General features: G+C 47.5%; 1 protein-coding gene across 1 annotated transcript in view; it reads right to left on the bottom strand.

The window, feature by feature from the left end:
- Positions 1-2,126: 2,126 nt before the first annotated feature.
- Positions 2,127-14,657, bottom strand: part of NGF (nerve growth factor) — a 55,844-nt gene continuing 43,313 nt past the window's right edge. Inside the window, exons 2-3 of the mRNA XM_040230967.1 lie at positions 11,712-11,835; positions 2,127-3,021 (exon numbers count right to left, since the gene is read on the bottom strand). Of these exons, the coding sequence (XP_040086901.1) occupies positions 2,284-3,009 (726 nt within the window). The 5' untranslated portion in view covers positions 3,010-3,021; positions 11,712-11,835 and the 3' untranslated portion in view covers positions 2,127-2,283. The remainder of the gene's footprint in view (positions 3,022-11,711; positions 11,836-14,657) is intronic.

The following is a 14,657-nucleotide window of genomic DNA, read 5'->3' as shown; positions in this document are numbered from 1 at the left end:
GGCTCTCCAGGCTCTCCACAAGTTGCAGCTGCTCACAAACAGCCTTGCTTCCCTGTGGATGCTTCTTGAATGCCTCGATCTCTCCCCACATTCAGGACCCAGGAGGCCTGTCTGAACCTCAGAGGAAGGGCCCCCCCAGAACTGTTTGTAGGAGGGGCCGGGAAGGCCAAGACCACTGGTTTTGGAGCCCGGGAAAAAGCCACAGTCACAGGTCAGCAGGAGGGCTGCCTCCCTGCAGCCTTTATCTGAGCAAGTATCTCAGCACAGAATGTTCTGGTTGGTGTTTCTTGTACATAAATCTTTATTCCAATTGCAGTAGCTTTGATAGGAAAAATAGGGCCCATTTCATTATGTTTTCACCCTAATCAAATGTCTCTCATGCCAAAGCTCCCTATGTTTCTAATTTGCCCTGTTTGGATTGGGTTGAGGATGGCGGGCAGGCAGGGAGAATTACAGATGAGTGGATACCACCATTTACTTTTTTCTTTTTTAATCAGAGGGGCAGTTTGGGCCTGTTACAAAAAACTAGATCGGCCTTTTACCCTGGGGGGAAGAGGAAGGGTAGGAAAGCAAAATTTTTGTCCCTATGTAAGTGCTCTAAGTGAAAAAATTCTGTGCCTTTGGGGAAGAAACAAAACACAAAACAGACAAAAATGTTGCAGGGGAAAGTGACACCTTGAGGATGGACAGAGCCCTGCTCCATGCTGTACCTGGAGTCCCTGTCACCTCCAACTATCTCTAAGACTCTCTTAATACAGCCAGTGTGGATGAGCACACCCCCAGCTTAAACACACACACAATCCAAAAAACCAAAACAACCCAAGCAACTACCCAGGGTGTAGGATTTCTTAGAGGCCCAGGGATCCTGATGCTGGTAAAGATGACACACCTTCCTCCTCTGCTGTGCTCCCCATCATCAGACCCCCTGACCCCCTGTCTTTCTCTTGTCTAGTGTTCTCTGTCAGGGAGGAGCAGAGTCCTCACCCCTCCTCCGCCCCTTACCCGGCTGTTTGTATTGGTTCTCACTCATCTTTGTCATCTTCTCTGCAGGTCCCATGACCCCATCCACCTTTGGTCACTTGTGGAAGTCACCCCGGTAGGAATTAAAAAGTTCTTTTAAAAAAAAAAGTTATTTTTGGTCTGGTCTCTGGCTCCTGTGATTCTGGACTGATGCTGGGGCCACTGGAAGTTGCTGTGGGGCTGTGAATGGGTGGCAGGAGTGTTAGAGGTCGTCATGTTTTCTGCGGGAATGGAGTCTTTCTGCAGGAAGCCACCGGGGGATAAATTGAGGGCCAGCCATTAGAACTAAGGCAATCTTAACATGTAATCAGATCTACCTTGACAGGCCTCCTGAGATTATTTTGTTACAACTCTTTGAGAGAGCTTTTCAGCAAAAAAAAAAAAAAAAAAAAAAAGCAGGTCATCCACTCACAAAAAGAGCCTGCCTCAGTCTTTGGTGCAAGTCTCCTCCTATACATCTAGTGAGCCCTTCCAGGACCCAGCCTGGGCCCTTCTGAGGTGGGAGGTAGCTCTATGCCCGGCAGGGATCTGCCTTCTAATGAGGCTCCATGAATTTCCCCAAATGAAGCATTCAAGGCTCAAGAATCTGGGCTGTGGGGCAGGTAATCCAAGGATTAGGTATCTTTGGCTCTGGAATGCAGAACAAAGTTGCAATCCAACAGACGTCCCTTCCTAATCATGCCCAGCTTAGGCTAATATCTGAACCCAGTTAGCCTTCCCTGAAGTGGCATGGCTGGCTGGGAGTGACGGGTGGGTGAGGGTTACAGGTGTGTCTGAGAGAAAGAGTAAGATACCCCAGGTGGCTCAGTGGTAAAGATCTGCCTGCAATGGAAGAGATGCATGAGAGGCTGTTTCAATCCCTGGATCGGGAAGATCCCCTCAAGGAGGGCATAGCAACTTACTGCAGGATTCTTGCCTGGGAAATCCCATGGAGATAGGAGCCTGGTGGGCTACAGTCCATGGGGTCACAAAGAGTCAGACACAACTGAGCACACACACACTGAGAAAAAGCCAGGGGGTACTGTGGACCCTCCTCCCTGCAGCCTCCGAACCAAGACTTGCGAATGGTCACCCTGGGCAGAATGACTGGAAGGCCAGCACACAAGCTGCTTCCAAAAATTTAATAAATAATGATTTTTTAAAACTGTATAAACTATAAATTACCATGCAGTCCTTATAATTTAAAATAATTTACAGGTTGAGGTAGGGAGGGGCGCAGGAGAGTGTAGAGGGGAGCAGGGAAGGATTGCGGGCTGCTGTAGGTCAGGCTCTCCGCCCAGTCTTCCTGCTGAGCACACACACGCAGGCCGTGTCGATCCGGATGAACCGCCAGGCAGCCTGCTTGCCGTCCATGGTCAGCGCCTTGACGAAGGTGTGAGTCGTGGTACAATACGAGTTCCAGTGCTTCGCGTCAATGCCTCGGCACCCGCTGTCCACGGGGTTGGGGTCCCGGCACTTGGTCTCAAAAAAGTACTGTTTGAATACACTGTTGTTGATGTTCACCTCTCCCAGCACCATCACCTCCTTGCCCTTGATGTCCGTGGCGGTTGTCTTGTCCCCCACCCACACGCTGACGCTGTCGCACACCGAGAACTCCCCCCGGTGAAAGACGGGGTGGGATGACGACCGCTTGCTCCTGTGAGTCCTGTTGAAGGAGGCAGCCCCGCCCGCCTCGAAGTCCAGATCCTGAGTGTCTGCGGCCACAGGTGGGGGTTGGGTGCTGAACAGCACGCGAGGTGAGCGCAGTCGCCGCTTTTTAAAAAGTTTGGGGTCCACAGTGATGTTGTGGGTCTGCCCTGCCACCCTGGCGGCTATCGGCCCAGCCGGGGCGCTGTGGGCTCTGCGGAGGACTGTGTCAAGGGAATGCTGAAGTTTAATCCAGTGGGCTTGAGGGATGGCGTGTCCAGCTGGGACATTGCTCTCGGTGTGCGGTGCTGCCTGTATGCCGATCAAAAGAGCTGTGATCAGAGTGTAGAACAACATGGACATTACGCTATGCACCTGGAATGAAACAGAAATGAGGATTATTCCGCGGGGCGCTGAGTGTTGGTTGAGGGTGGTTTCTGGGTCCTTCGGAGTTGACCTTCCCAGAGGATGACAAGGAGGCTTCCCCAGTGGCTAAGGGCAAGGTGACCCTGGAATTTCAAACTAGGACCCTTCTGAGAGCGAAAGGCGGTGCTACGACTGTTACACTAGGATGACAGCTTAAACAGGGCTGGCTCAGACAACCTGGGTGTCTGGGCCCCTCAGCCAGAAGGGGTGGGCTTTTCCTGGAAAGAGCAGACAGAGTCCCAGAAATTCTGCCCAGTGCTGTGGTATGAACTGGGTGGCACTGCTTAAAGAGTCGTTCGAGTTCTCCACCCGCCAGTGAGGCAGTCTCACCACGGGCAGGTGGTGTGTGTGCGGCAGAATGGCTTGGGGAAGGTGAGTCTGACACCTCTCCCAGCGCTGTGCCCTGCCCAATGGTTTGAATTCCCTGGGAAAGCAGTGGGAAGGGCTGCTGGGGATTTATCTTGAAGCCTCAGCCTTGAACCTACCCTCTGCAGGTAGGAGCACCAGGTCAGCTCTGAGATTTGATGATTGAAAATCCACAAACATGCCAATCCATGTCTGGCAAAAAAAAAAAAAAAAGGAAGTATATATAGCTCTGGGACGTCTGAGCCAGTCTAGCTATTCAGCCACCAGTGCATGCCTGTAAGCATGATATTGATAATGTTTTCTCTTTTCATGAGTGATGTTTTTCAGCTTTTCAAATGCATTCACTTCAAGTTTCTTGTTAGCTTGTGACTTAGGTTAGGATTTACCATCTCTCTTTCATATGTGAGGAAAGTGATCCACAGAAATGAACTAACAGGCCGACAGTTACAAAAACTGAACCAGAAATAGAATCTAAACCTGACCCCTTACTAAGCCAGTCTACCCTTCCACCCTTCCTTCCTCCTTCACTTTCTCTTTCATTTTTAAGTGTGTCTTTTCAAAAATTATTTAATCTTAAGTGACAATAGACCAAATAGTGTAAATCATATGTCCCCACTAGCAGTACAGGCTCCTTTTGAGCTCCTGCCAGATGGGACTCTGCACCTAACTGTACTGACCTGCCTACCAGCGACCACCCCCAGGGCAACCTGCCGTGAAACTAGCTCCGTTCTTGAGCTCACTTCTGATGAGCTCCTACACACACTTGCAGATGTGTATCAGACGTTACCTCCTCTGGGAAGCTTCCTCAGATCTTCCTGGTAGGGTCAGAGGCACCCCCTAGACAGGGTGTTAAACTTCCAATGCACTCCCTCCCCATATCTCTCCCCCAGGTCATTCTGCTCTCTGCCCACTCTTCCAGCCTGGCATGGGTACCATCTCTTCCTTGAGACCTTCTCAGATCACCCAACCAATAGCCATCTCTCCCTATTCTCAATTCAGAAGTGTGTGTTTGTTCTTTTCTACTAAATCAGTGTAATGAGAAGAACTCTGCACTGGGTCTAGGGTTAGGAAAACTCATTTGGATTCCTAGTCCTGCTACTTGTTAGCAGAAACCTACTTAATGTTTCTGAGCTCTGATTTCCTCAATGATAAAAAGCGGGCAATAAACTATTTCAGGGCTTTTCTGGTGGCTCGGCAGTAAAGAATCCACCTGTAGTGCGGGAGGCATGGGTCCATGGGTTTGATCTCTGGGTCAAGAAGATAACCCCAGGAGAAGGAAATGGCAACCCACTCCAGTATTCTTGCCTGAAAAAATTCCATGGACAGAGGAGTCTGACGGGCTACAGCCCATGGGGTTGCAAAGAGTTGGACATGACTTAGCAACTAAACCACCACAAAGTCTATTTCACAGGGCTGTTGTTAGGATTAAATAGGTGCTTATACACCTATTTGGAAAAGGCAATGGCACCCCACTCCAGTACTCTTGCCTGGAAAATCCCATGGATGGAGGAGCCTGGTGGGCTGCAGTCCGTGGGGTCGCTAAGAGTCGGGCACGACTGAGCAACTTCACTTTCACTTTTCACTTTAATGCACTGGAGAAGGAAATGGCAACCCACCCCAGTATTCTTGCCTGGAGAATCCCAGGGACGGGGGAGCCTGGTGGGCCACTGTCTCTAGAGTCGCACAGAGTCGGACACGACTGAAGTGACTTAGCAGTATACTCCTATTTAATTCTGAGTCATTCCAATATCCTGTGATCAAGGACTTTGTTTTCTTCAGTTATATTGCTGCTAATTCGTTCTTGAATCACACTCCATCCACGTCTTTTCATAGCACATAGTTTTACTTCAGTCAGGCTTCTTTTCAAGCCTAATGATTTGAGACTATCTCCCCACTAGTTATAGGTCCTAGAGGGCAGAGCCTGTCTCATCCACCTGCATGGCTAGTGGATGAGATTTACTAGATTTACTTTTTTTGATGGAAATGTCATGAGAGGCATCAAAAATGAGAAAAATACAATCACAGGGTGTTCCTGCTGGGGGCTCCCCATCTGTTCTCTGTAATTGATTATTGTTAAGCTAATTTAAATGATATAAATGTATGTGATTGTCTGGGGTCAGGTGGGGGGCGGCGTGCGGATATTGTCTGTTCATGATTGTCTCTGGCTGCTGTCCAATTTTGTAGCATTTCAGCAAATTCATTTCAATGTTCTTTAGTGAAGACAATGGCAGCCCACTCCAGTACTCTTGCCTGGAAAATCCCATGAACGGGGAGCCTGGTGGGCTGCAGTCCATGGGGTCGAGAAGAGTCGGATACGACTGAACAACTTCACTTTCACTTTCCACTTTCATGCATTGGAGAAGGAAATGGCAACCCACTCCAGTGTTCTTGCCTGGAGAATCCCAGGGATGGGGGAGCCTGGTGGGCTGCCGTCTATGGGGTCGCACAGAGTCGGACATGACTGACGTGACTTAGCAGCAGCAGCAGCAGCAGTGTTTATATTTACATGTCTGTTCTTTGAATTCTCCTTGGACTTGGTCATAACATCTTACTGGTTCTCGCACCAGTTAATTTAATTGAATAAAAGTTGATACTTGTTCATGAAAAAATAAACGAACAAAAATATGTTTTTTTCTACCCCTTTTCGCTCTAATGGTTTGTGCTTAACCCTATTACCTCTCCTTGTGTTGTGAATCATGGTTTACTTCTCTGTTTCCCTCAGAGCACTTCGGAAGTGGTGCCATCTGAGTTTCCTGGGGCCCTGCGCAGTGCCTGGCGTGTAGAAGGTCCTCAAACTCTACAAGGGGAGTGAGTGAGAGAGTGAATGGGGATGTCCACAGCAGCTTGCCATCTGCCTTCTTTCCACCATGACGCCTGGTTTCCTTTGGATGCTGTGCGTATGACCACATGTTGCATTCCTAATCTGTTTTAAAGCAGTGCATTCTTCTTCTCGGTAATGTGCTTCTCTTCAGCTGCTAGACAGCTCTTTGGTGAGATACCAAGAATAAAACCACCAAATTCTTTTCTCTTTGGTTACTTCAAAAAATGTTTGTGCTTGCTCCAGTTCTCCCACCAGCCATGCAGAGAAGGCAGTACCACATCTGGCCTTTTGGCCGCTGGTTCTGCAGGCTGATGGTCTCGCAGATAAATGTCCAGCTGATTAGTCAGTTGGCTGCTAATTCAAGGCTTCAGCTTTCGCTTCTTTCTGCTTCTCAGAAACATTATCTCTCAACAGGTAGATGAAGGGAGAAGAAATGAAATGGAAATTCATCCCTTCACATCCATATTAGTAACACTAAAGAGTTTGGATAGGGAAATGAAAAGACTACAATGTAGCCATCAAATGTGTTTGATGATAATAAGGGACACACTGCTCCCTATTTCCCATTACCAGAGGCTCCCACCTCATTCTACAGTCTCCCCTTGGCTGAGCTCATCCTCTTCTACAGAGTCAACAGAAATGTCTGTGCAGTTGATGCCCATGCCGGGATCTCTGGTCCAATTCCTCTTTTGAAAGCCAGTTCTGAACTCTCAGTTTCGTGATAGGCAACTCCCCACGGGTGTCGACGTTTTAAAACCAAGCTGTCCAAAACAAGAACCTTCGTTTTCAACATCCCCACCAGGACCACCATCCTCTCCTTTCTCTTTACTCAAAAGCAGCTGCCCCATTTTGGGCCACCTGATGATTTAGGAAAGTAGTTTCACAGCTACTATCTCTCGTGAGCCTCTCTCCCCATCCTCCTCAACATGTTTCTCTGCATCTCTGTTTTCTATTCCTGGAACCACCATTTGCTTCATTTGCCAGCCCCAGGCCTCACCTCCTCACTGGACTCTGCGTTTTCCTCTCTGCCTTTCATCCAGCCCTTTTTGTCTGTTTTAGTGTCATCTTTTGAAACTGTGCTTTTTGTCCTCACCTCTGTGTTTCTGGTTCAGGTCATGCAACAGTCTCCCAACTTATGTCCTGGTTGCCTACCATCCCTGGTTGCTCCATTTAACTTGCTAAAGCACTACTCTGATCACATCACCATGCTCAGGAGATCCAGAGGTGAGCAGTTGTCTAGGGAGCCACTAGGACTGCTCAGCCTGGCCGATAGACCCTGCCTTCCATCTACTCCCTCCACATATTTTGCATTCCTGGCAAAGAGATCTCCTCACAGGCTGTGCCGGCTCTGTGCTTCCCCACCGCTGCCCTCAGTTCAGACTCTTCTGTGCCAGGCATTCTCCCCTTTACCCTGCCCCCCACCAACCAGTGCCTTTCTTGCTCCCCACCTCTGCTGGTCAGAGTCCTTACCGTTGGCTACAAGAGTCAGCTTCAATGCCACGTTCATCGCGGAGCTTTTCTTGTTTTCAGAGAGACCGACTCTCTTCCTTCTCCATAAAGGAGAAGCATTTCTTTAAAATTCTCTTACAGCATTGTATTCTGCTCTTAGCCTCCCTCCTAAAGGGCAAAGTCCCTGGAGGCAGAAGCACATCCTGTTCATCTTTCCCCGTGCAGGTGACCTAACCCTCATAAGGAGCTCCACCTCTAAGAGCCTGAGTGTGTGAACAAGTCTCTTCCTTCTGTGTCCCTTCATTTCTCCATCTGTTTATGGTATCTTTCAGCTCTGACACTCTGAGTGTAAGCGATTATAAAGTTTTCTGCTCTGCCTAGAACTCTGCTGGTTCTACTCAACTGACTACACGGAGTTCTTAAAGTCTAATGCTGCTCCTCAATACACTGTCAAGGTGACCCGTGGTTGTGGTGGTTGTTTATTTGGTAAGTCATGTCCAACTCTCTGCAGCCCCATGGACCGTATCCTGCCAGCCTCCTCTGTCCATAAGATTTCCCAGGCAAGAATACTGGAGGAGGTTGGCCATTTCCTTCTATAGGGGATCTTCCCCACCCAGGGATCCAACCTGCACCTGCTACATTGGAAGGCGGATTCTTGACCATTCGGCCACCTGGGAAGCCCCTAACCTGGTCTTCACTGGGGGTATTTGAACACAATGGAGATTTGAATCATGAAGAGATTGCTCTATTGTTTCATTAAGATTTTAAAATGTTGCAAATATATCTCTCCTTTAGGCTTTAGAGCAAAAGGATTTTTTTTCCTAAATTGACTTACTCATAATAGTAGGCCCTGATAACAAAATCTTTTGTTTAAAAAATAATGAGTAGATAAGAAATAAAAGAAAAAATTAGTACGTATTTTATTCTAGTGATTTAAAGTACAAGGCACAGTTCACAAAAGAATATTCTCTCCTTGGTTGATGTGAACCAGGGAGGAGTTTTATTTATTTATTTTTAAAAACAAACTTTGAAGCTTTACTTCTGAAGTGGTGACAGCCCTCACTGGGGTTTCACTAAGCAGAGACCTGTGAGTAGAATGATTACCTGGGGAAGATGCAGTTAGGGGCTTGCAGGATGGAACATGTTCTGTTTAATGTGTGAATGTCTGTGTTTGTCCTGCTCCCATGAGAATGGAAGATAAATGACTAAGAGTAGGGGGACCCGCCGGGGGCCTTCTTCCATCTATTCAAGGGCCACCCAGCTTCCTTGCCCTCTTCTGGGCTGGAGGTACATTCTGTGGTTTTCCAGTCATTCACATACTCCAGTAATAAGAGAAATTTCCTGCACGTAGGTGTTCTCACCTGAATAGGTGGTGAAGCTGCTGGGCAGAGCTAAGTAACTGGTCCATCTCTGTGGCCAAGACAGCCAGTGCCTTTCAGTGAGTGTGCCTTTGGACATGCCTTGTAGGGGGAGTGAGAGAATCCCTGCCTTGGCTGGAAGAGTGCTGAGAAGGAGCTGTTAGTGATTCTTAGACTGGCGATTATCTTAGTGAACCAGGGTCACGAAATGCTAGCTGGAGAGGAAATCCTTGTGGCTGAGAAAATCCAGCCTCCTTCTCCATCTCATTCGCCACATTAGAGTGTGGGTCAGGAGTCGTTTCGTGTTTTACACTTGGCCTCCACTCCAAATGTAAACTGACTGCTGTCTTCAGCTCTAAAGACTGGGACACAATTGGTTGTTGGGGCCTGCATGGAGTGAGAGAGGAATTTTAGGGCCCCTCAGCTTCCCAGGCAGAAATCCCTGAGGCTGCCACAGAGAAAGGCACTGACATTATAAAATCCAGGTCCTCTGCTAGCATCTCCCAGGCTGAATTTATTATGGGGAAGCATGAACTGGAAGGCACGTCAGAGCTGATCAAGTCCAGAGGTTCAATGCATTAGAATCTGCATTGATTTTAGCCCCTGGAAGGCTTATTAAACTACAGACTGGAGGGCCCATCCCCAGAGTCTCTGATTCAGTAAGTTTGGTGTGGGGCCTGAAAACTTGCATTTCCCACAGCTTTTCTTGGAAGAAAAGCTATGACAAACCTAAACAGCATATTAAAAAGCAGAGGTATCACTTTGCCGACAGAGGTCCATATAGTCAAAGCTGTGGTTTTTCCATTATTTACGCATGGAGGTGAGAACTGGACCATAAAGAAGGTTGAGTGCTGAATAACTGATGCTTATGAATTGTGGTGCTGGAGAAGAATCTTGAGAGTCCCTTGGACACAAAGAGATCAAATCAGTCAATCCTAAAGGAAATCAATCCTAAAGGAAATCTTTTCTTGGGAGAAAAGCTGTGGGAAATGCAAGTTTTCGGTCCCCACACCAAACTTACTGAATCAGAGACTCTGGGGATGGGCCCTCCAGTCTGTAGTTTAATATCTGTAGTTTTAAAATCAATGCAGATTCCAATGCAGGGGCTAAAATCAATGCAGATTCTAATGCATTGAACCTCTGGACTTGATCAGCTCTGACGTGCCTTCCAGTTCATGCTTCCCCATAATAAATTCAGCCTGGGAGACGCTAGCAGCGGAGCTGGATTTTATACTGTCAATGCCTTTCTCTGTGGCAGCCTCAGGGATTTCTGCCTGGGAAGCTGAGGGGCCCAGTGAATATTCATTGGAAGAACTGTTGCTGAAGCTAAAACTCCAATACTTTGGCCACCTGATGCAAAGAGCAGACTCATTAGAAAAGACTCTGATGCTGGGGAAGATTGAGGGGAAGAGAAGGGGGTGGCAGAGGATGAGATGGTGGAATGGTATCAATGATTCAATGGACATGAGTTTGAGCAAACTCCTGGAGATAGTGAAGGACAAGGAAGCCTGGCGTGCTACAGTTCATGGGGTTGCAAAGAGTTGGACACAACTTAGTGATCTAACAATAACATCGTGTCCAATCCTTGAATCTTAGAGAGGAGAGAAATGGGCCTCAGAAAGGCATGGCGACCTGGGGTTATGCAGCTAGTGAGTGGCAGGCTCTGCATGTGGGCGCTTGGCACTGCTCTGCCTCAGCTGTTCTGGAGGTGAGAGGGCTGAGGCTGCACACACAGTATAACTGATAGATCCTGGGCTGCATTTATTCAGCCTCTAACATCAAAATGAAAATCCCATTCAGCAGGCTGTAAGTTTTACCTTCCTGAAGCCATAAATGCAGATCCAGGGAGTAATTAGGTACTTAGTTATTTTATCTGGTTTATCAGGTTTTCTCGACATCATGTAGGCTTGATCCAAAAGCACTTAAAATGCCCATGACAGAAGTATGCAGTCAGAAACTGCCAGCAGGTGCGGGCACCTGTGGATTTATCGTCTACTTCAGGGCAGAATGGAAACGGAATCTACTTATCTGAATTCTTAGAGACATCTTAAAATGAATGAGGAGAGATCATAATTACATCTTATCAGTTTATTGGGCATAACTGTCTCATTACCCAGCGCAACAAATCTGGCAGGTGGGTCTTATTCTTCCCATTTTATAGAGAAGGAAACTGAGACACAGTAAGAGTAAATATCTTGACCACAGGCAGAAGCCTCGTGGAAGGGGAACTCACCCTTGTTTCCAGACTTGGAGCTCTCCCTACCCTCTGCTCCACAGGCAAGGGCATGAAGAGTGATCAGGGACCTTCAGTCTCCTAAGATCACTTGTTCAGACAGATCAAGAGCTGTGTGGAGGGTCTGGTGCTGTCTGTCTCTTGGAGGTCCTGTGTTCTGATCCTTTAGACAGGGTGGCTCAGTATCTAATCATGTCCCTGAAAACTGTGGGACCAGCCTGAAAGCAAGAGTGACATCCTCTTCAGACAGGCTCTAGGGGCCACATGTGGGGCGTCACTAGGAGACCCCCGGGCCCCTTCTGATTGACAGCTAGCACCGAAGTCCCATCCTCAGCCGCAGGCTTGTTTTCAGCTAGCCTGGCATCTCTAGAACTAGGAACCTTGGTGAGCCAGATGCCCTGTGGGTGCTTACCTTAGAGTGGCCAGGACAGAAAGCTGCTCCCTTGGAAAAGCCGTTATTGGGCCCAGACGCTGAGCTGAGCTTGGGTCCAGCATGCCATCCAGCCCCTTGGACTGCACGACCCCAGGCCAGGACTCTGTGGGAGGAGAGAGCTGGCATTAGATGGGTGCTTCAGTACGTTGTCTAGCAGATGGGTAGCTGTGCCCCAAGCAAGAGGATAAAACTCATTTTCCTGAGTGCTAGGACTCTGCCAGCATCAGAGCCAAAGAAGCTGGAGCTCAGCTACCGAAATTGCCAGGGGCTTGACCTTGCCCAGACGGGGGTGGCATCCACCTCTCATTCTGGTGCCCGAACTCTTGGTATCTCCCTGGACACAGTCTATGGTTGATCTTATGCCCTATGTAGGTGCTTCTAGTCCCACATCAGAGTCCAGCTCTAACAGGTCCCTAATCCAGCATCAAAATGGAATCCTTCTGTACATTATACAGAGATATAGCATACCCAACTCTGGACCAGTATACCTAAGGTAAATTATTCAGAAGATAAAGTCCTGACAATGAAGAACAAGCTGGTGCCTTGATGAAACTCCAGACCAAGTCATGGTGGAAAGCAAGACAACTTAACCACTTGATAGATAACAGAGAGCTCTTACAGAACTAGGATGACAATCTCAGAAATCAAAGTTTAGCAAAGACATATTTTAGGAATCAGGAGCTAGGGAGCTGGTACAATGAGAGAAAAAGTTCTATTCAGTTTTAGGTTGTAGTTCCTGGAAGCAATTAGGTTTCTATTCTCCTTTTACCTTTATAAACCTTGTATACGTAGGCACTTCAATCATTCATTCAACAATATTTCCTGAGCACCTATTTCTACCATGTACCAAATACTGTCTTAGGTGCTAGGGACCCAGCAGTGAGTAAGATCAACAAGGTCTGTACTCCATGGAGTTTACAGTCTTATATAAATAAACATAACATCTTATATTCTCTACATGCCCTGCAGGTAAGCCGGATAGGATGATAGAGGGTGATGGTGGGGTGTAGTGAAGGGCCACTAAAGACAGGATGCTTAGTGGAAATGGTCTTCCATCTCTGAAGAAATGATCTTCAAGTTGAGATCTGAAAGATGAGAAGGAATGGGGGAGACAGCATTTCAGGCAGAAGGAACAGTAACTGCAAAGGTCCTGGGGGGTAGAAACAAGTCAAAGATGCCAAGCATGTAGGAAAGAGACCTAAGAAATGAACTGGAGAGAGAGAAGAATGTAGTGAGCAGCTATGTGTGCAGGGGTGTAGTGACAACTACGGTTTCACCCTATAGGCAATGGGAAAGGAGAGGAAGGCTTCAAGCTGGAGGGTGACATGAGATATTTTTACAAATGCGTGAGTGAACTATTAATGTCTACTGTAGAATTTTATTGTAGGTATGGATAGCTCCCCCCGCCAAAAAAGTTCCAAAATGACACCTTTATCTCTCCTATCTAGATTATCTTTTCAGCTCCTCAACCCCCCTTTCCCAGTGTGGACCCCCTCCTCCATCTCCCTGTAACACCCACTCTCAGCTTGAACAACTGAAGCAAAGGTTGGTGAAGACACCACAGCCTCCAAATCCCTGATCATGCAGAGGAGCTGGAGGACAAGGTGGTGGAAAGGGCATGGAGTGATTTTCCTGCTGCTGCAAACTGTGAAATTAAGGACTGGGATGTTATCTTTTCTCTTTCTTACGCATTCTACTTAAAATATCCTTTTTCTTCAGAAGTACCAGAAATAGCTTCAAAACCTCAATTGGGGTTGAGGCCTAGAGATGAACACTTAGTCAAACACTAAAAAAAGTTAGATTTTGTAGCAAAGGCCTTGTTCACCCTGAATCACGGTTGAACTGAGCACAGGCCTCCAGGTAGGAGGTGGGCATTCCGGGATCTGGTTCCATCACTCACGGGAACAGGATCTGATCGATCTAGTCCACAAACCCTTCAACTGGGTGTTTGACCATATCTGACTGATCACCAGACTGGAAACTACAGAACTTTGTCCTGGCCCAAGTTGCCAAGTATCTTTAGGCCTCGCTGATCTTTCTCCACAGATGAGGAACCAATAGGGATGCTAGCTAGCTAAGGTCCCCTGAAGCTCTGATCGCTGTGATTCTATGGGCACTAATATCTCCAGCCTGCATCTATACTGAGCATCTAAGGAATGCTTTCCTTTCTGTACAAACACTGGGATTCATTTATTTCATTGATTAAACTCTAAACTTGCAGGCACCGCACCAGCCACTGTGCTAGGTACTAGGGACACAAAGAAGAATGAGACATAAGCACAACATCCAAGAGCAAAGAAGCTAGAGGTGAGGAAAGCAAATACATGAACAGCATTTAAAGCACAATGTGCTAAGAATGATAGATAATTCTGACATGATGTGGGAAACAGCAGAGGGAAGAATTCGTTTTATCTGGCCAGGTCATAGAGGAAGTAACATCTGAGCAGGGTTGTTAATGATGAATAGGACTGCATCAGGGAAGAAGGGAAGGAAAGCTATCACAGAGCCCCAGAAGTCCCACTGGCTTAGGAGGGGGTGTTGGGGAGGGTGAGAAGAATATGTGGTGGTCTTATACAGCAATAGCAGGAACTTATGAGCTTGCAGAACTCACTGCTGTAGCCTACCTGCTGACTATACCTTCCAATGTGACACAAAAGCCCCTACTTAAATCTAGGGAACAATCAGGGAAGTAACAGTGACTCTCACTGAAAACATTCTATATATTCCACTATATGCCAGGGTGGCCTCCAATCTAGCTGATTTGAAGGGGAGGGATGGTTGATCTAAATCAAACATTCCACAACTCCTAGGCAGAACTGCCTTCTTGGGGGATGGGCTGTAGATCGACCACAATAGCCCCTTTTGCACGCCAGGGTCCCCTGCCAACCACATCTAGATGTTTGAGACCCTGTCTTGCATCTCCTT

The sequence above is a fragment of the Oryx dammah genome, unplaced genomic scaffold, assembly GCF_014754425.2.
Source record: "Oryx dammah isolate SB20612 unplaced genomic scaffold, SCBI_Odam_1.1 HiC_scaffold_28, whole genome shotgun sequence".
NCBI classification, from domain to species: domain Eukaryota; kingdom Metazoa; phylum Chordata; class Mammalia; order Artiodactyla; family Bovidae; genus Oryx; species Oryx dammah.
This window is presented reverse-complemented; position numbering and strand designations above follow the sequence as displayed.